General features: G+C 44.0%; 2 protein-coding genes across 3 annotated transcripts in view; one reads left to right on the forward strand and one right to left on the reverse strand.

Moving 5' to 3' along the window:
• Positions 1 to 314: 314 nt before the first annotated feature.
• LOC149339105 (thiamine pyrophosphokinase 1) lies at positions 315 to 17,889 on the reverse strand. 2 transcript variants are annotated; one of them, XM_089547925.1, is made up of 8 exons: positions 17,842 to 17,889; positions 16,470 to 16,555; positions 13,530 to 13,610; positions 13,062 to 13,204; positions 9,991 to 10,092; positions 5,292 to 5,441; positions 3,968 to 4,079; positions 315 to 617 (listed from the first exon to the last, which is right to left on the reverse strand). In XM_089547925.1, the coding sequence occupies exons 2-8, from the start codon at positions 16,531 to 16,533 to the stop codon at positions 484 to 486; spliced, it is 786 nt and encodes a 261-aa protein (XP_089404051.1). In that variant the 5' UTR covers positions 16,534 to 16,555; positions 17,842 to 17,889; the 3' UTR covers positions 315 to 483. The 2 variants fall into 2 exon arrangements, with proteins under 2 accessions (XP_089404051.1, XP_089404050.1); XM_089547924.1 differs by lacking the exon at positions 17,842 to 17,889 and adding an exon at positions 16,639 to 16,868.
• The window catches only part of Nrx-IV (neurexin-4), a 73,273-nt gene continuing 69,478 nt past the window's right edge, over positions 16,933 to 20,727 (forward strand). The window contains exons 1-3 of the mRNA XM_089547922.1: positions 16,933 to 17,108; positions 18,151 to 18,240; positions 18,831 to 19,027. Of these exons, the coding sequence (XP_089404048.1) occupies positions 17,045 to 17,108; positions 18,151 to 18,240; positions 18,831 to 19,027 (351 nt within the window). The 5' untranslated portion in view covers positions 16,933 to 17,044. The remainder of the gene's footprint in view (positions 17,109 to 18,150; positions 18,241 to 18,830; positions 19,028 to 20,727) is intronic.

A 20,727-nucleotide genomic window follows, 5' to 3' on the forward strand; every position in this document is an offset into this window, starting at 1 on the left:
ATACCAATATGTGCTAATGATTTATTTTAATATAGTATTTTGAAAAAATAAGGACAGCAACATGCCTGCTTATCTCTTTCTGATACCTTTTTCATGCAGATCAGGTATTTGATACTTGAAGACATTTTTTCTTCGTATTTGTATTCAATTTGTATTCAAAAATTTTGATATCTGTGCTGGTACTGGTTTGACAAGCTACATGCATTTCATATATATGTATTGGAACTACTGAATTTCATTCATACAAAAAATTTACTGTATAATGAACCCCTCCGCCACATTTTCAACGCAGTTTCAAGAAGTACACCAAAGAGTAGAAAAATTAACCTTTACTTTAAAAACATCTAAAAACAACCTACAAAAGATATTTAAGAAATTTTCTCAACTCATTAACAACAGTAGTTTTCTAGCAGTGGTATACACGTATAAAAACAAAAAGTTGCATCACCGGTGAATGGGACATTCATCCTGTACATAGTGACATTAGCCTGTGATGCACTGTTTCTGCAACTCCATAGTCCAAATGAGAGGCTCGTCGGTGTTTACTGTCACCACCCCTGATCCGTCGAAGGCGTTGGACGTGCTGATTAGCTTGCCAAAGCACATTGCGGAGTTGCCTGCACAAAAACAACCAACCACAGAACATGTTTAAGAGGATGGACACAGCAGACCTGTTCAGCACAGCTAGCAGCAGATGATGGCACTTGTCATGGCTTTAGTTATAACAGAGAGAGAAAAAAAAAAAGGTTAAATTAAACTTAAACTAAACTGGCGGACTTATATACCTATACAACTAAAATGGTAATGAGTGGCAATAAAGCTAACAAGGAGCTTCTTCCGCAAAACAACAGATGGCATTGTGGTTCAGAGGCTCTAGAGAAATGCTCTGGTGTGGGCACCACAGGAAAACTGAATTTACTGAAACCTAAAAATAAGCAGTGGTTTGTACCAAGTTTCAAGAAATGACGCTGATTACATAGTGTGCCATATTTAGAGTGGAAATGCCGAAAACTATTTTGGAATGCTAGGGCAAATTAAAAAATTTGATGATGTTTTGTTGTTAGTCAGCAGCATCATCCTGCCAGTCAGTACACCCGCTACCACAAGTTAACGATGAAAAAATGCCACACTGGTGACAGCACTGAAGATGAGCGCTCAATTTTATAGCCACCCCGCTGTGTCAAAAAATATTTCTTGCAATTTCTCACTCAGCTGACAACAGCGAAATATGTTGGGCCGAGTGCAGCAACTCTGTACAGACATAGGGAGGTTCCATGAGTACGACGCCGAGAAGACAGGACAACTAAAAATTTTTCAACTATTTGTGCACGAAATTAAACAAAACATGGTGTACGTAAGTGGTTAATGATGCTGATATCTAAAGAATCTGCTCTGGTTACACAAATCAACCTCACAAAGGCATTCCCATTTCAATAAATTATTTGGCAGAAAAGTGAGAAGATTTAGTAATGTTCACAAAAGCATATTTACGCAAATATGCTAACAGTACATTACTGTGCCTCCACTGGCCATTTAAAAAGAACTTAAAGGGACACTGAGGAGAAATTGAAGTTGGCTTGTATCGACAGAATACCAGCTCCTGATTACAAAAACGCCACTCATACTGACAACAAAGCTCTTGTAACGTAGAAAAGAGCAAGAACCAAAATACAGGTATCGCCGCCACAGGCCAAACTCGCAAGTACAAGCGTGATGACGTCATAGGACACGAGAAGCCATGAATCACTGAGGCGCAGCCAATGCATGCGCAAATCTCCTTGACGTCGCCAGATGGCACCACATACCCGACAGCTACGCGTGCGCCTGCAGCATCGGGACCAATCAGCACCTGCTCTCCGGCCGTAGGCGAGCTCCCGGTATTCCGCCAACGGTAACAAGATACACGCTGTGCTAAAGGTGTCTATTTGAGAGAACTTCGTTGATGACTTCGAGAACGGGATCCATCGTAACGCTGGCAAAACGCCGGTGCAAACGTAAGCGAAGTGACGGTAGCGACGGCCGCAATAGCCGATAGATGCCTTCAACAAGCGGCCGGCGGTAGCTTTCATTTCGGCTGCTGCTACGCCGCTCTGCTGGCCGTCAGAAATCACGGAGTCTGCGTTACGTCATGTGCACGTCATGTTTCACGTCACTTAGTCCTGTGTCGCCATAAGAGAATCTCAAGTTTGAATCTGAGCGGCGAGAAGAACTTTTTCAACTTCGAATCCAAATTTCTTAGAAATAATTGCATCTTTCACTGCCGGCCAAGTGGCAACAAAGCCATGAAATTCCGAGCTATTGGATTTTGCTATAAAAAAAATATTAATAAAGCTCTCCTCACTGTCCCTTTAACTCCATAAGCTCACACTATTCAGCATAAGAAAAGTCATGTTCAAACACAATATAACGACAACAACAATACCAAAAAAAAAAAGCCACAGTGGCTAGTGAGGGCTTTCATTACAAAAGCAGGTGCAAGAGTAGGCATGGTTTAATTTTCATTATCTTTTTACAATATATTCCAATACGAATTTCTCAAAATACGAGGGCTGGGGAAGTGACACTCATGTGTTCGTGTTATGTTCCTTGCATCAGTGGAGTGCAATGTTTAGCATGCTACTAGGCTGCTTCGCTGTATATGCTTCACAAAACTCTGTATAAGCAAGCTGATGAATGAAGGAGGACCATTAAATCATAAATATATTTATATATGAGTTCAGCCTTTTCATTTGAAACTTGCCTCCCATTATGGAGAGCCAAAAGCAAGTTTTTTTTTTTAGAGAGTGCCAGAATGCTGTCACGCTCACATAGCAAGCACTTAGCCAGTGCTCATGAGTAGACTACCAACTTATCAGAAAAGGAAGTTAAGATGGGAAATAAACAAGTAAACAAAAGAAAACGAGTAAAAATTAAAAGAAACAAAACAGCAAGACCAATGACCTCACAAAATTATTTTATTCCTGTTGTTCAAAGTAATATGCCGCTTTCTGCTCGAAGTGTTTGGTGAGTGGCTCAAAGGGCTTCTTGTGGCTCGTATAATAAACTCTTAACAGCCAGAATTAGCCGTTTTGCAAAGAGAGCCTCATGTTTCTATTGTGTATGCATGTGATGGGTGTGTGCAAGCCTCAATAGACTTAAAAGGACACTGAGGACAAATAGAAACTAGCCTGTACCGAGAGGATCATCATCATCAGCCTGATTATGCCCATTGCAGGGCAAATTTCTTAATGTCATCCACCCACTAAACTTTCCGCCGCGTTCTAATCCCAAAGAGTCCACTGTCACCAAAAATGACGCTTTTTATAAGCTAGAAAAAAAAAAAAAAATAAAATAAAATACAGGTGTCGTCCTCACCAGCCGATTTCGCGAGTAAAATGAGTGCATCGACATGGGTTTCTTGACGCGGATCCCAGAGGCTACACTACACCACCATTCATGGTGTCAACCCTTCCTTTTCGGTAAGGACAACACAAGTTTGAATCAACTGGTGGGAGGATTTTTAAATCCAATTTTCTCGGCAATAAATCAGTCTTTTGCTGCCGGACAAACGTCAGAAGGAGCCAGAGAATAAACGTTTACTGAGAACAATAATTTGATGGGGTTGCCCTCGATTCCTCTTTAAATCCTGGACAAATATCTGTACTGACTAGGGTAAGTCAGGACTTGGGACTCCTGATGGAAAGTTGGGATGGTCACGCAACACCTGGGATGGTTACCGACTTTACTCAAGATGTGCACTTACAGCCATGAGCATGTGCTGCAAGCTCAAACTACACATTAACGTTTGAGCACTCCAATCCCAACCCAATAAAGCCCTCTATGGCAATATTTCTGAGTGATTTCAGTTCATGCACACATGGGAAACTTGAAGAGTGTTTGAGACACTCTGTTATTCAAAACCATGCAAACTGAGTACAGCCAACACAAAGATTCCAATCAACAGCAGGAGCGCAAGGGAGACACTTGCCCAGGTTCCACTTGAGCCCCGTGGTTGTGACACTGCCACAAGCAGCCCCCAAGGGAATGAGACCACACCACGACCCGGTCAGGTGCGGTGGCGTCAAGATGCGGTGCTGACCCTGCACAGCGGCATAAGTGGTGCACATAAGGCTCGCTGCTGCATGAGGCAGCCAGCAACAGCCATCATAAAGATGCATGCACTGAATTCTTTCATTATCTAACCACATCAGTGCTTGTAGACTGTGCATCAAACTACATAGCAAGCATAGTGCATCACGCAAATAATCAGGCCTAATCATATTTAATGAGTCAAGTGCATGGACACTGCATACTGCCATTAAGGTTATGCAACGAATGACCAAGGACTGCAACTTCGTGTGAGGGCTGCTTGACCATGACATGGCATTCAAAAGTTCCCAACAATGTCTAATATTGACACAAAGATAACAAGAATGCAACCCTCCTAAACAAGTCATTCTGTCTGAGAAACTTGAGTTTTCTCTATTGCATTAAGTGCACAGCAGCAACTATACTATGTTCCTTGCCAGCCATGTGATGTACAAATGACACCTATGGCAATGAATTCTTTTGGGACGTGACTATCTATTTTCTTGATTTCACCATCAACATTACAGTGCCACAAGCATTGCAATGCTATTGAAAGGCATCTAATGTCGCAACTTACTCACCCAGGCGCCTGTTGCCAGTCCTCGCTAGCCTAACTGACTGCCGAATACCCCACTGTACAGCAAAACATGCACATTTGTATGCACTTCTGAAGGATCTTTTAATGAAGGCCTGCATATCATACTTCAGATGCAGCCACAGTCTAAAAGGAACTGAAACGTGTTATGCACTATGGTATACAGTGTGGCATGCCATGAGTGCAGTGAATGAGGACGAGCAAAATGTGCAACAGCTTGCACATAAACTCCTGTCAGTACAGGTACATTCTTTCCAGAGGAAGCAAGCTCGCACTGATGGTTACTACGTACCACATACCCTACATGCTACCCTACATGCTCCGCATGTAGGGTAGCTATCCATCCCACCGCAAGAATTCCAAACAACGCTTTCTATAAGTTTGCTAAAAATTGTTCTCGTAGCTAATGTCAAATCATTGCAGGCAACCTAGAGCAACAACTATAAGATGAACATAACACAGGAAAGGCACAAAAGGTGAAATCTTCCCGAGTGATTTGAATCCAACTAAGCTGGCATGTTCAGTATCAGCCCTCCAGCCTTCACATTCTAGATGCAAAAAGCATAGCACGTCAGCACTGTCCCAAGTTCTGCCTGAAAGCTGAATGCGAGCTACAGCCTGAGCATACCTTGTCGAGCAGCCAGGTGAGTGAGTTCTCCAAGAGCAGGCAGACGGGCGTCCCGTCCAACAGTTGGCGGCTCTCAAACAGCGTGTTGAAAATGGACATCATGTGATCGACCCGATCGAAACTGCCGCAGACAGCCAGTACCCAGTCCAGCTGCAAAGAAGCGGGCCCACAGTTATCAAAAGTTTTCGAAGTACGTAGATGTAAGGGATCGGAGTGCATGCGGGGTCATTACTACCGCTAATTCTTTCTCAGCACGCCACTGCTGCCGTCTTCAATGGTCGCCAATGGCGTGAGGGGGCGGCCCCGCCCCGCGGTACCGATTCACGCAGTGTGAATGTGTATTTGTGTTTGTTTTTAATTTTATTTTTTGTTTTATGCTGGGGCGCTCAAAGCGAAGCGTCTCCTTTCTTGGAACGCGGCCGCTCGCGAATGCGCCGGGAAGTACGGGTGTCCCCCGCCCCGCGGTACCGATTCACGCAGTGTGAATGTGTATTTGTGTTTGTTTTTATTTTTATTTTGTGGTGGAGAGAATGTTCTACCCCGCACGTGCTGGCACGACTGTGCGTTCGTGTTTGTTTTTGCTTTTATTTTGATATGGAGAGGGTGGTTTACCTTATAGAAGCTGGAGGGCTGGCCGTGCCCTTGAAGAACCAATCATGCTAAGAGTGCAACATGATTGGAAGCTACTAAAGGTGGGCCGGGCCCCTAAGTCTTTAAAACCGGGCCCCGGAGCCGGAATAGGGGTTCTGCGCTAAGGTGAGATGCTATGCATCTTCGGCTATGCCGAGTAGGGGCCTCCCCTAGTGTTAGCCAGTTCCACCTTTTTGTTGTTTTGTATCTTTTTGCCCTTTAATTTGTCTCGAGTGCCTAAACTTGTATATGCTGTAAATATCTGTATATAAATCTTTAAGTTTCCCTTGATCCCTGTGTGTAAACTCATCGTAAGACCGTCTCTGACGGGGCACCCCTGGTGCGAAGATAACGTTGCAGTCTTCAAGTGAACAAACCGTCTCTGGCGGGGCACCTCTGGTGCGAGGAAGGAAGATAGAGAACCTGAACTTTACCGTAGTTAAAATCTCAAATTAGGGGGGGGCTATTAGGGGCTAGCAGATGCCCTGTTATATCAAGTCGGAGCACACTGGCTTCTTTGCAGTGAGACACCATTAGAGCAAAGAGCCTTTAATCCTGCGCATGAAAAAATGGGGATGCTACACGTGAGAACAGGGGCCCCCATCACTTTGGGGTGAACGGACGTATACATCTTTGGAACTACCCGCCTTCTCAAGTGCTAGTCCGCTAACACCTCGTGATAATGTATTTAGAATACATTATTTTACAGCCTTTTCATTTTCTTACAGCCGTTCAGACTGCAGTCTTTCCCATGACCTCTTGGTTCCCAACAAAGCAGTGCCACAGGCCTGTTAGTCAACCAATGATGAAAATTAGCTTTGTTGCACCAAAGACTGCAAGACGGGAGAAAAGGAAAAACAAAGTGCAAGGTCTCGCACCCATCCAGTGCGCTCAGCTATACAAGAGTCAGCGGCATAGGTGTTGCTCCTCTCGTGTGTGCTGATCACTGCAACGTATCTAATACAGCACACACTGTAAACCAATAGTAAAGCAGCAGCTTTTTTTTTTGGTGCAGTAATATACAAGATAAAGAATGCCGCAAATACACAAGTGATACTGAGTTGGAAATGCCTATAAGTGTCTTTGATAGTTTAACTGCACAGGTGTTCCCTGTTGGTAACCTCCACGTGACAGATGCTCTGGCCTGGTGCTACACGGCAATTTCAGATAAGATCATGCAATGGGTGGTTGGTCGACACCTTCAATTTAACTAATATTTTTGTATGTAATTGACTGCAATTAACAAGGGACTTGCAGCTATTTTTGTCCAGAAAGGATATTTTGAAGCAGCACTACACATTCTTGATCATGAAGAGGCGGACTCTTACGCTGACGTGCAGGGTGTCTGGGCAATTTTGGTTACAAATATAGTTGAAGCCGGATATACTGAATTCAAAGAAGATCGGGAATTAGTTCAATACATAAAAAATGGCAATAGATAAGCTTATCTGTAACCTGGAAGCAAGAACAGATGCACCCATCCTAGTGACGCACTCCTTGCATGGACGTGCCGCCTGCTAGGCCTAACCTGCTTCACATCAAAGTCGCAGCGGAGTGTTCTTTCAAGCTAGCCACAGCCTACCACAAGATTCCAATCATGTTACCAGCACGCACCAAAGAGAATCATCATCATCATCACCAGCCTGACTATGCCCACTGCAGGGCAAAGGCCTCTCCCATGTCTCTCCAATTAACCCTGTCCTTCGCCAGCCGCGGCCACCATATTCCCGCAATTTTCTACCGCCCCCTGCTATGCTTGCCTTCTCTTGGAATCCACTCCGTTACCCTTAAGGACCAGTGGTTATCTTGCCTTAGCATTACATGCCCTGCCAAGCCCACTTCTTCCTCTTGATTTCAACTAGGATATCATTAACGCGCATTTGTTCTCTCACCCACTCCGCCTGCTTCCCTTCTCTTAACGTTACACCTATCATTTTTTCTTTCCACAGCTCGCTGTGTTGTCCTTAACTTAAGCTGAACCCTCTTTGTTAGCCTCCACGTTTCTGCCCCGTAGGTGAGTACCGGTAAGATACACCTGTTGTATACTTTTCTCTTGAGGGATATTGGTAAACTGCCATTCATGATCTGAGATAACCTGCCATATGCGGTTCCACCCCATTCTTATTCTTCTAGTTATTTCTCTCTCATGATCTGGATCAGCTGCCACTACCTGCCCTAAATAGACATATTCTCTTACTACTTCCAGCACCTGGCTACCAATTGCGAACTACAGTTCCCTTGCTAGGCTGTTGAACATTACTTTGGTTTTCTGTATGTTAATTTTTAGCCCCACCGTTCTGCTCTGCCTGTCTAACTCATTGATCATGCTTTGCAGTTCATGTCCTGAGTGACTTAGCAAGGCAATGTCATTAACATTAACCATTAACATTAACGCACAGTTGGTTTCCCCAATGCCTTTCGTAGCGAAGCACACCAGGCGAGGCCCGCCACTAGGCTTTAGTTAGTTAGGTTGTTTTCACCGCAAGAAAGCAATGCAGTGTGAAAGATGAGTACAAGAGATCGAAGGTCACAGTCAAGCACACCCCATGTTTACCTCGTCACACAGCTTCACAGCACAATACAGAGCTACATAAAATCCTTCCTGCACAACAAGTTCGTGAACTTTTACAAAAGTATAAAATTGAACAATCGACAAGATCAAAGAGATGTACAATTGTAAATGTCCTCTGAAAATTTTTGGTCATTGCCTTGCAAGATATTTTAACCTCTTCATATGCAAAGTTGGCAAAAACGCCAGTCTACGTAAAAAAAGGGTCTCTTTAGTGGTGCTGTATCTCATACACCAGCAATTTTATGCAACATGTTTTTAATGGTTACGAATATTCGTATGGTGTAAAATATCTGAACATAATATATAAAAAAAATAAAATGCTTTTTTGCTGATTGCCATCTAAAATTCTTGTGGCTGTGTACTTTAAGTTTGTGCAATATTTTCTTATCCTTAAAACACACACCATTGAATTTTATACTGTTTAGTAGATAATTTTGTGCAGAATGCAGAGTTTAATTTTTTGTGGTTATAGCTTATTCTTTTAGTAAAGTCCTCTAAGCTGGCAAAGAATTTTTTTGTACCACGTGTGCAAAATTCTAGGAAAAAAAAAAAGACTAAACTTCAACACTCAACAAAAATAACAGAATAAACCCTGCAGAAAAAAACATAACCATAATATTTCCAGCTATTCGCAACCAAAGTTGTCCAAAACAACAAAGTGCATTAATGTGGGAGTCTCCCTTTTCATGAACAAGCATTAAATGTGCTTTGAAATATTTTTTTTTTCTGGACAAAAAGAATTTCACCTCTCTTCTTTCCAGTCATTAAACATTTAAAAATATTAAATAAATTGACGATGTCAACCGGCCACCCACGCACGATCTTGTCTGAAATCTGCCTACTGTCTTCATGCGAGGTAAGGGGCAGACGTGCTAACTGCTAAACCTGATTGACAGGTTACCAATTACTTGCACGGTCCAACCACTTACATCAGCTTAATGGAAGGGAATTTGACAGTGGCTCATGAGTTGCTTTGTGCCAAGTCCTTGGACAAGGAACCCTCAGCCTACTGTGCCTGCTTTGTTGTCTGGCCACTAAGCTACATAAACCAGACTTCCTCTAAACATCACCCAAATGTATCAAGCCTGCATCACTGATGTCTCACCAGCTCAGGATGCCTGGCTCTCCACCGATCTCAAGAATGCACGCCGAATCGGGATAGTCACCATGTCGCTACAATCAAGAGCACAGTGGCCAGTGTGCAATGCTGACCAGCACGCCCAGTGCCCAGAAACTCGACTGAAGGTTCCAACAGTGGCGTGACCTGTCAGCTAACATGACATTCCTTAGCTCCCACAGCAGGATCTCCCACTTCCTCTTTTCTGCTTCCTGCCTTCACCGCTGCTGCTCCTTGTTCACCACGTGCGACTATGCTCTTCGCTCCTGTATATCTTTAAATTGCGGAATGCATGAAGTCATTATTTTGAAATGAAAACATCGAAACACTATTGGAATATGCCCAGGACGGGCCTGTAAAAGCAAAGATGAGAGGCACACCTTGACGGGTGGAGCTTTTGAATGCGTGTGCTCCCCAAGTACTGCCAGTGCTTTGGTGAAGTCCGTGTGGTCTTGGTCTGGCGTGTGCACCACTTTGCTCCCCTGCAAGGACACAGGAGCAGATCGTCAAGCATGGAGAAGCAATCTAATGGACTCTTGTTAATTGGAGCTCACTAAATTTGAACGGCCAGTTTATTCACCACAACGCCTCAGTCCCACCAATATCAAGTGCACTGAAAAGGCTCCCCTTAATTTCAACTCAAAGAAATGTAATAATCCGAAAAAATTTGAGGTACACTTAGGAATTATCAAGAGTTGACTGCAATTTGACATCCCTGAAATCCACAAAACATGTTACTCAAAATCTACAAGCGAGTGGACCTAACCAATGTCTGCGGATAGAGCTGTCACACAAGCAACACTACACAGTACCTTATACCACCCTCTTTTTGTACTTTACACAGGAAGGCAACGAAGCTACAAAAGAAAATAGTGTCTGTTACTATGTTGATATAAAAGGGCTGAGCAGCGCAAATGTACCACAAGCAGGTGGAATTATAGTACATACAGCTAGGAGCATCATCTTGTATCTAACCACACAACGTCAAATCCATGTATAATTCAAGTTACATTCTCAGCTCGAGGTTTTTCTTTTTGATAAAAAGTCTAGTTTGGTTATCACCATGAATGTACAGCACAGAACAGGCACAGATGGTACCAGCCCATACCATCCATGTTTTTATACAGATTGCACTTCGCGTGAGTACTCTGCTGCATAAACAGGAAAACAAAGTGCTTGTTCTTCAGTGCAAATAGGAAAGACTAAAATTTAAAAATCCATAAGATCTAGGCTTGACAAGCTTGAATCTAGCAGAAAATGACATTTGTGAAAAGTTTGACAGGAACTAGTCGTTCGCAGCTTGTGGTGGAGGTTTGGTTTGCGCTAAAACAAATAGGGTTTCTTTAATGCAATAACTTGTAGTCGGAGCCATTTTCACATTTCACTTTTGTAACAATGTGCCAGCAACAACTAGAAAAACCTTTCTACAATAAACGAAGACAAAATTTTAAAAAATGCTATACCGCAATTTTTTTTTTTCTCCAAATTTTGCGATGTAAAGACTTAATTATTAGGCAGCTGTTAATGAGTACCAGCTCTACGAATTTAGAAATAAAAACAGTATTTATGAGATCTAGGAGCTCATAAATAAAGTAAAATCTTGATAGAGCTTTCAGAGCTTAGCACGAAATAAAAACACAGGCATAGATTAAAAAAAAAAAACACTACTTAAAAGACCGTTTGCCGCAGACAAAGCTCATTCTGTTTGTACTGCAGTAATTTGCAGCCATGCAAGTGGAATGCAATTCATGCACTACGTATGCACATATGGAAGTGGTCAGATCGTTTTTCCTCATTGTTTTGTGCACTTAGTTTGGAGAATTAAGGTCAGAAACGAAACAATTCGATAAAATTAAGGTCAGAAATGAAACGTCCAGAGTAAAAGAGGCTCTATGAATAACAATGTTTCTTCACAAAAGGTGGCCTTAAGCACTTCATATTGGCTCTACAGCCTTTAACTAATAACTTCAAGAATCAATAGGCAAATTTAAATTCAGTTCAATTTCAAAAAGGTGGCCTTAAGCACTTCATATTGGCTCTACAGCCTTTAACTAATAACTTCGTCAAGAATCAATAGGCAAATTTAAATTCAGTTCACCTTCAAAAAGGTGGCCTTAAGCACTTCATATTGGCTCTACAGCCTTTAACTAATAACTTCTTCAAGAATCAATAGGCAAATTTAAATTCAGTTCACTAATTACAAAATAAGGTATATACTCCTATTCTGTGAATTGACCCATCAAACAAACAGTGAAGTAGGCCTTACCTGTGTATAACATATTTCTAAAAGTAAAGTGCAACTTTTACTGCATGCCTTTGCAAAGAGGGCATTGTATAATGATGAAAATTCAGAAACACCATTGAATGATAAAGTTCTCTCATAATGTGGCATCACCTTTGTGTACAGGTGTTCTGCACATAACAGGGATAGCAGCTGCTGGTTTATCGCTGCCTACACATGGCAAAGAAAGATCTGTAAATAACTTATTTGATCCAATTCAGCCTAGCGCAATTCAGTACTGGTCATCTAGAAATTTACAAATTCCATGATGCATGTGGAAATCCACACTCAGCATGTCAGTGCGCTGCTTTAGTGGAAAAAAAATGTCCACCACAAATCAGGCATCCATTTTTTAAGGTCTTTAACAACATTCAATAGTCACCTCATGCCAAAGTGTGAACAATGTGAACAGTGCCCATAAAAAAAAAAAAGAAAAGAAAAAAAATGTGGCCATAAGTCAACGTTGAGACATGTAGAGCTTGATGTTGACCATTTACTGCTGCTGCTTTACAACGCAATTCAACGAGCCGCACACTCAGCATTCTTAAGTGGCTGCAATAAAACCTGACATCAAGACTGCCAAACTTCAGTCCTTTTCAATGCACTGTTTGGTTTCCACGGTCTGCTGCACCAAAGCTGCAAACAACGTAAAAGTCAAGGAGCTCTGGAGCGTTTGATCTTGTAATTACAAACCATGACACATATGCAGCCGTTTTTGCGTGACACGACCTATACAACTTGCCTTGGAAAAACAATACCAAGTCAGTACGGCAGATTTTTAGGGAACTCTAGGAGCCAGCATTTGTACAATGCATTTAAACCAATTTACTTTTTTTTTTGCCAAAAAATATGGAAGCCAACGTGCATTCAAAAGGGAAATTTCTCATTTGAGGGGTAAGGGGCCAATCTTTCCTTGACTGTCAGCAGGAAAGAGCTGACTAGCAAGTTATCATTGGTTGTCTTTGTAGAGTGGATGAGTGCGAACAACTCATGTCAAAGAGACATAAGTTCCCACAGAAAGGCTAAAGAGAACTTTCCAACCTGATCACAAACAGCTGCACAGCTTAGACTGCATGCAATGGCAGCATTGCCCAGCGCCATGCACCGTGAGTAATATATACATTGGCTGCTTCAGTCCCGCAAGGCAAGAAAGGACAAACACATACTCACTTTTGATTTGTAGTGTTCGAGCGTTTCTTTGGAAACTGAGTCAAAATCTCCAGTGATATAGTCTGGAATGAGCTCCTGGGCACAGGTAGCCATGGCAGTGCGGAAGCGGTCGGCTCCTCCATCGATGCAAATTTTTGCAAAAGCTGATGAAGAGATGTATAAGTTTAAAAAATTGTTTTATGTGCTGCAAAAAACTAATCAACGCAGGACAATCTTGGAGCAAAAAAAAAAAAAACCTCCAAGGCTAAATAATGCACCCAACACAGTGCAGAGCACGTCTGAATGCAAACTGCCGCTGCTCTAATCCCAGCACCAGCTGACATTGGTGGCAAAACTTTCTGACGTATTTAAGTATTGTGTTGCAGCCACATGTCTTGCTAGTCACCATGAGAACTGTCAAATCAAAAACTAGGCATGCAGAATGTAAAAATAGCTGCATCAGTGCAGTTTGGAAACATAATGCCTTACCTTGGCTCCACACTTTCTTCAAGAATGAGGCAGTCTGGCAGCTTAGGGGCTGGTTCAGAACAACAACAGCATTATTGGAACCTGCAAAGCATGGCAGAAGCATATAACATAATTTACCCACCTTTCATCTCAGCACCTTTTGAGCGCAGCTTAGGCACCCGTTCCCGAGTTGAGCGGCATGCCTCGGTGTAACTGAGCACGGAGCGCAGCGGAGTATGAAAGACGGCGACAGTGAGGACAGCGCGAGGAGAAAACCGGAGGAGAGTACTGAGGTGGTAGCGTGAAGGCATGTTGAGCGGCGGCGACCTGCGGCATCACAGTAGCACGCACCGTCGACTGCAAGGTATGTGTCGCTCGCAAGAGATGGCACCAGAGTAGCTCGCGCTCATTGTTCATTGGCCTGAGGCTATAGACCGTTTACAGCACGCAGTTCTTCTGCTTAAGACCGGATGACGCCACAGGCGCGCTCGGAACACGGCGCCATTACGGGCCTCGTAAGTCACCGGCTTGTACGCCTCGGCGCAGCAGTGGAAATATAGCGGGTGGCTGCCGAATGTGTTTTTTCTATGAAGATGTAGAAAGACAAAGGAAATATGTGCTGTGTTGTGGGTCACAACAATTTCAACCCAGAATTAAAGGTGCGGGATGCGATCGATTGCGAGCTTCACAATACGAACTGGACAAGGACATACTGATCCTGTTTGTGCCCGTTCGCCATGCACTCTTTTCGAATGGGCGAATGCAGCAAAGACGTTTGGCAGCACTAGATAGCCAATATAGAAAGAAAGTTTTCGATCTTGGACAATCTGCGAGGGTAAGTGCACAACGTAGCCGCATGAACAAGCTGTTCTGGTACCGAAACCGTGACTTCGTGCTTTCAGTTGCTGTGCAGTTGCGTCTGCGTGTGTAGCGAGACACCGTTGCTCGTAAATTAAGGTGTGCAGCCATTAGTAACAGGAGTGCCCCCGGCTGAATTAGGAACGGAAAAGAAGGACGACTTATATACGCTCCTACATGCCACTACTGTAGATTGTGCAGTGCATAGCCGTGCAAGCGGACAACTCGTACCGTCAGTCCATGCATTACATGCCTTCTTGGTGCTACTGTTGAACTTGGCTCCAAGCAGCACGGTTCTCGTGGGCCATATTCGGAATAAAGCATTTGCGTTACGGCTGCTGTGCTGGGTGGCTGTCACTTCCTCGTGGCCCATGCGAGTAAGTCACTAAAAGTGACGCTGCAGGCTCAGAGTGAAGCTGATTACTTACAACCAACGGGACCTCGAGCATTTTCATGTCCGCATATTGAGCGTGGAGCGTGCCACAATTTTATATGTGAGGCTGACATAATTGTGAACTTCTTCGTGTAGTATGAATGCGTTGCCGTACTTGATGCGTTATAACAATTATATTGCGGAATCCTTCTAAGCGATTGCACGTCAGCTTGTGAAGGCTGCTTGACGCATGGTACTGCTACCATGATAATTAATATTTGTGTGTCTATTTATTTTTGTCACCTTTCTATATTCAACAAACCACTAGAAAATATTTTCAGTTTCCTAAACACCGTTAACAGGTTGTAAACAAAGGCGTACGATGTGCATGTCAGTGTTTCAGAGCGGTATCTGCATGCATGTACACAATATGACAATGACCTGGGCTTCGCAGGAGCATTAAACCTTCCCGTTTTATATAATAACAATAAAAACATTTAGCAGAGCCTTCAGCGGATGCAAAGACAAGCATTCAGGCAATACATCTGCTGGCCCGAAGAGGCGGAGAGCTGAGCAGCTCTCTGCGACATGAAGCCCAATCATGTTTTCACGCCTCAAGTGATCAAATTAGCGTTCTCACATGTTCTTCGAGGCTTTGGCCAAACCAGTGTCATGTTCCCACTCCTTTACAACCGTATCAGTTGAAACACTGCTTGTCGGAACCGGTACAGACACGCAGTAGCCGTCGCGACGAGGCGCTCGCCGAGCAGTCAGGAGGCGTGTAATGGCGGTGTGGTCACGTGATAAAAGATGGCAACCTCCATAGTACGGCGCTGTAAAGTGCCTATACCCAGTCCTTTGCCTAATCGCGGCTGAGCGTCGAGACACGACAAACGAGGTGGCACCACCAGCGCAATCGCTGAGAGAGCGGCCTGTATTGTTTCGTCGTCGCCGCAGACGATGCGAACAACAGACTTCTTATGGATTCAGACAAGTACCTCAAAGAATTGTGGCATAAAACAATTCTGCCGACCAAGTGCCATTTCTGTGCGAAATATGAGCTCAAACAATTTACCGGTTTGTGAGGAGCATCCTATGACGCACGGTTAACTGCGGAGCGGTAGCATACAAGAACACTAAATTGAACAGGCAGGTGACGACATCTACTGGGAAGGATAGAACCTTCAAGAATGACGGCGGGGTCACTCATTCAAACTTGCAGCAGATGGAGACACCAGCCCACTCAGCCGTTGACTCGCCTCGTCGAGGAGGGAAAGGCTGACCTCACCCCTCCTCCACCTCCGAAGGATGGCCTGGGCCCCTTGCACCGTGCCTGGGCCCCTGAGCCAGCTTGGCCAACAACGGCGACAAACTATACAAACGGCAGCCTACTATGCTTCCATTTCAGAATCAGGTAGCAGCTCTGTCAAGTGAGAGCCAAATCCCCACCCCAACGAAGCTTTGACGAAGCGACCACAGCGCTGTCAAGTGCTTCACTACGCGAAGACCGCAAACCGCTATCTCCGTGCGACAGTTTAGCGCGCCATGCCAAAAACAGCATGCAGTGGCCAAACGAAACTAAAGCAGGTACACAGGTAGGGGAGGATATTCAAATATTGCAGCTACAGCTTTCGTGCGACGAGAACACAGTGAGTAGTAACGTACTTCCTGTGCGTTTCCAAACGCCGATTACGTATTTTTACGCACAGCTTCGGAACAAACCAACTAACCTGCTTTCCTGAATAGCACAGCTTCGGGATCCCACTCCTTCAGGGCACCAGTATGCGAAGCCATGCTCCTTGCGAGAGGCCGGAGACTATGGTGAAATAAACAGCAATACTAATGTAACGTCCAAGAGCAAGTAAATTATGCAAATAAAATTCAGTCAACCCGGCTTACTCATGCGGTGCTTGGAATGCCGGCAGTCTCCGACGAAATAAAACTGCAATATAGCGCCAAGACCTGACGCGCTAGATCATTGGTGCACCATAGCGCGGCCTTCATTGAACATCACTGCTACGGCAAGAAATCTAAAGTGAGCTTAATCATCTTGTTGCCTCTCTCAGTTTCCGCACACACAACACACAAGCATAACATCAAACACGAACCGGGCGCGGCCATTTTGAGCACGTGGTCAACGTGGTATTCAGATGGCAGCACCTGACATTCCATTCATGTATGTCATCCAGGCTACGCACTGGAGTAGCGGAGTTGCTGAAGTTGGGCGTGAGCTTGTCCGAGTTTAAAAGTTGTTTACATTCCGAAGTAAAATGTCTTGTTTGTAGTGTGTGTCAAACAAACAGCAATGGGTCGCCTGTTGCATCCGCTTTTGGTGTTACTACTCTTCCAAATAACTGGGCTCTGCTTTGGTAAGCGGTTTGAGCATTTTCCATTTCGCTCTGCGCTACCTTTAGGGCTAACACCTGTTTCGGCTGGCTCGGTGGACCCACCTGTCTGCTGGCGATGGTGTTTAAAAAAGAAACTTCCTTAACTACTTCGTCAAAAGGACTTTAGCGTGGGTTGACGAATGACATTGATTTCAAATACCTTCGCTCTCTAGTTAGTTATCTCTACACCTTTATGCCCGCATTTCTTTTCGCCACTGTTGTGCTAATTGAGTGTGGTGGTGCGTTACCTCAACGGAAGGGCGTCGCATTCTTGGCATCCAACGTCGATTCCTACCGCGCGATGTCAGTTTCTATGTCTCTGTCGACCAACCAGCGGCGTGACACACGCTTGTGTTAACACGATCCTTCTGTATACAGTGCGTGCCGTAGAATATTTTAAAATAACTTTACGGCAGGTGCCTCCTGGTACCGTTACGCTGCAAGTGTGTACTCGAAATCGTTTTCGATGCTGAGTCACTTCTTGTTGTTGCATGGGTTATCCTTTTTCTAGTTTAATAGCTAACGTTTTCTGCGTCCTTTGAGAGCATCGTGTTCATCGTGAAACTGAAAATACATAACTTGCGAACGGGAACAGCAGTCGCGGTCATATAAATACGAAATGGAACGGCCTGACCTATTCTGATGAGTTGCAAATATTTGTGTGATTTGTTTTTAAGAGCTGTGGAGGACGATCTGAGCTGTGGCAAGTGCTTACCTGCTGCAGTAGCGTAGAGTCGAACTTAACTGCTTGAGACACAGCCAGTGTATGTTACGAAGCAGCTTATGTAGGTGGGGATTGTGGGGGTCCGAAGGTTCGCACAGTTTATCTTGAGTGCGCTATATTTCTGGAGCGCTTATCACTGCCTTCGCTTTCAGGCTTCGAACTTAACAACACAACCAGCATGTTTTACTGAGTAGCAGCTTAGAGCCACAGGTGTTGCAGATTGGGAAACTCTGAAGATACACACAGTTTATCTGGAGCGTACAATATTTTTGCCGCGCTTATCAGTGCCTTCGTTTTCAGGCTGTGATGAACCTCTCCTTGGGTATGCCAAGTTATCTGCATCGTCTGAGTTGTCCCTAGACAGGAGTGCGGAAAAAGCTCGCCTTGACAGTAAGTGTTTTCGTGCAGACAATTGTTTGGTCGTCTTGTGTTTGGCCTCAGGAGCCAGCATAGTGTTTGCGATGTGCTGTTGCTGTTTATATATAATATGTGTTTACGCTTTCAACTTATGACAAAAGCAGAGTGTACTGTCCAAGGCATGCGCTGGTCTCTCTGTAAGGGGGGGGGGCAAAGTTCATGGTAGCGCTCATCATGTTGTCTTGGTAGTAGTGAACAGTATAGTACAAAATATGCGTGAAATTTGTGCCCCCCTTCCCCTTGTCTGTTAGGGGGACCATTGACTCCCGTGCCCTCCCCTTCTGTGCACTTGTGTGTACACGTGTGTTGACTTGATCACATCATGTCTAGGAAATGATTTATTTGGAAGTCCGTGCTGTTCTTTGTTTCTTTGTTTGCCTGTCTATACAGATACTGCAACATTAAGTAGACTTCTCAGTCTTTTCAGTACTAGTGCCCTCAGTGCAAAAACTGTTGCTCGTGAACCAAGGAGCCATTTTTACGATGTGTCTGATACGATGTGTCTAACCAGCACATTCTGGTGCTGACATGCATTGTGACAGAACTGTGTTGCTGTTTCAAAGGTGGCTCTGCTTGGACGGCCAAGAATTCTGACTTCGAGCAATACCTGATGATCTCACTCAAGTCCAAAAAGACTATCACGTCCATTGTCACCATGGGCAAGCAGTACAGCCCTGAATTTGTTCAGGAATTCAAGATCTACTACGGGGACAATGGAGGTGACTTCACTGAGTACAAGGACAGAGAAGGAAACCCAAAGGTCAGACACATGCCTTAGCCCTTGCAAACTTTCATCCTATACAACTCTCAGAAACTGCGTGCAGAGCCTGACAACTGTCTTAGATTTCTTATACCCCTGCCACATGGCAAATTTAATGTCATTCCCATCGAATGACGTTCGTTCAAAATGACATTACTTTGCTGCCACACGAGAAAATATAATGTCATTCGATGAAAACGACATTAGGTATCGAATGAGTTTACAGAACTCATTCGCCAGCGATCTCCGAGCTAATGTGTTATCTCGACACCAGAGACTTGGTGAGAATATACACTGAAAAACACGATTTCAAAAGCGTCACAAGCACTGCAATATTTCCGAGTCCGTATTATTGTGCGGGCGTTTATTTATGTACATAAAAATGCCAAACAGAATTGGAAAAGAACAAAACTCACTCTCGCTACCAGCCTTGCGTGGCTTGCGTGGTTAGCATTCACAACATGGCGACGCCCAGCCCGCCCGCTTCGGACCGAATACTGCGTCGCCGCTGCATTTTTCGATGCGATAGCTTGCTCTAAACGGTTGTATTCGCTTTTATTTTGTGCATTCTTATCTCTTCGTAACAATATAGGTGTGAAATATTAATCGTTTTTGAGGTAAATTTAAGGATTTCTTGATGCTAGGCTTAACTATGTACGGCATACACTGTCGTCAAAGCAACGACCCTGGGCGAAGTATTTCTCCAACTTTGCACTAGAATCTACACTTTCATTTCATCCAATTGATTTGGATTTAAAAAAAAACAAAGCCTTCGAATGCATTCATTACTGCCATTAATAAAAGAGAAAAACGTTTCTTCAGCACACAGTTCTGGAGGTTTGACTTGCTGTCATCCAGATGGCACCACAGTATGTTATGCTTCTCGATGCTTCTCGCGCGCTGCGCTCACTCCCAACCATTGTGCTCCCAACTAAAACTGTTGTGAGGACGGGAGGCAGTGCGCGCAAGGTGCACCCGTAGCATGCGCAAAGCTTTTGCGGACGCACAGCTAATACTAATTTCACCATAGAGAGCATTCCACAAAATGACGTCTGCCATTTGCCTGCCGCCGCTGGCTGAGCTTTGGCTTGGCTTGGACTCGTGGTGGATAGCAGTGATCAACACGTTATTGAAATGAGGATTAGTATTTTCAAATCGGTTTCCATTAGCAAAGCAATACTTTTGGCAACGCATTGAAGCATACATCGAAATTTTTGTATGCTGTACTCTCTTTCCATCGCAATCGCCATCATTTGCAAATGACATTAGTTTTTGCCGTGTAGCAGTGCGCAGAAAAAATGACATTAAGTCGAACAAATGCCATTCGATGAGAATGACATTAAATTTGCCGTGTGACAGGGGTATAACATAGTTTTAGATCCACAGTTGGCATCCTATCAGTTTTGGTTCTGTGACTATTGAGCAGTTAGCCTTAGTGTAGTACAATATAGTGGGATGCATGTGCACATGACATAAAAATTCTGCCACTAGCTCGTTGTCAGTGTAAAGGCTGGCCTGTCTCCGCTGTCTCTGGGTGCTAAATTATAATCGTTATGAAAGTGCATTCATTTTAAATGAGGTAAAAGTTGGGGCGACAGTAGACCAGTAGATGTGTGCAGAGCCAGGACATTTTATGCTGCCTTTAATTTTCTTGTGCCTTTCATTCGGCACCAGAGACATCTACATGATTATTCAACAAT

The sequence above is a fragment of the Amblyomma mixtum genome, chromosome 6, assembly GCF_055824585.1.
Source record: "Amblyomma mixtum isolate Tamu chromosome 6, ASM5582458v1, whole genome shotgun sequence".
Classification (NCBI taxonomy): Eukaryota; Metazoa; Arthropoda; class Arachnida; order Ixodida; family Ixodidae; genus Amblyomma; species Amblyomma mixtum.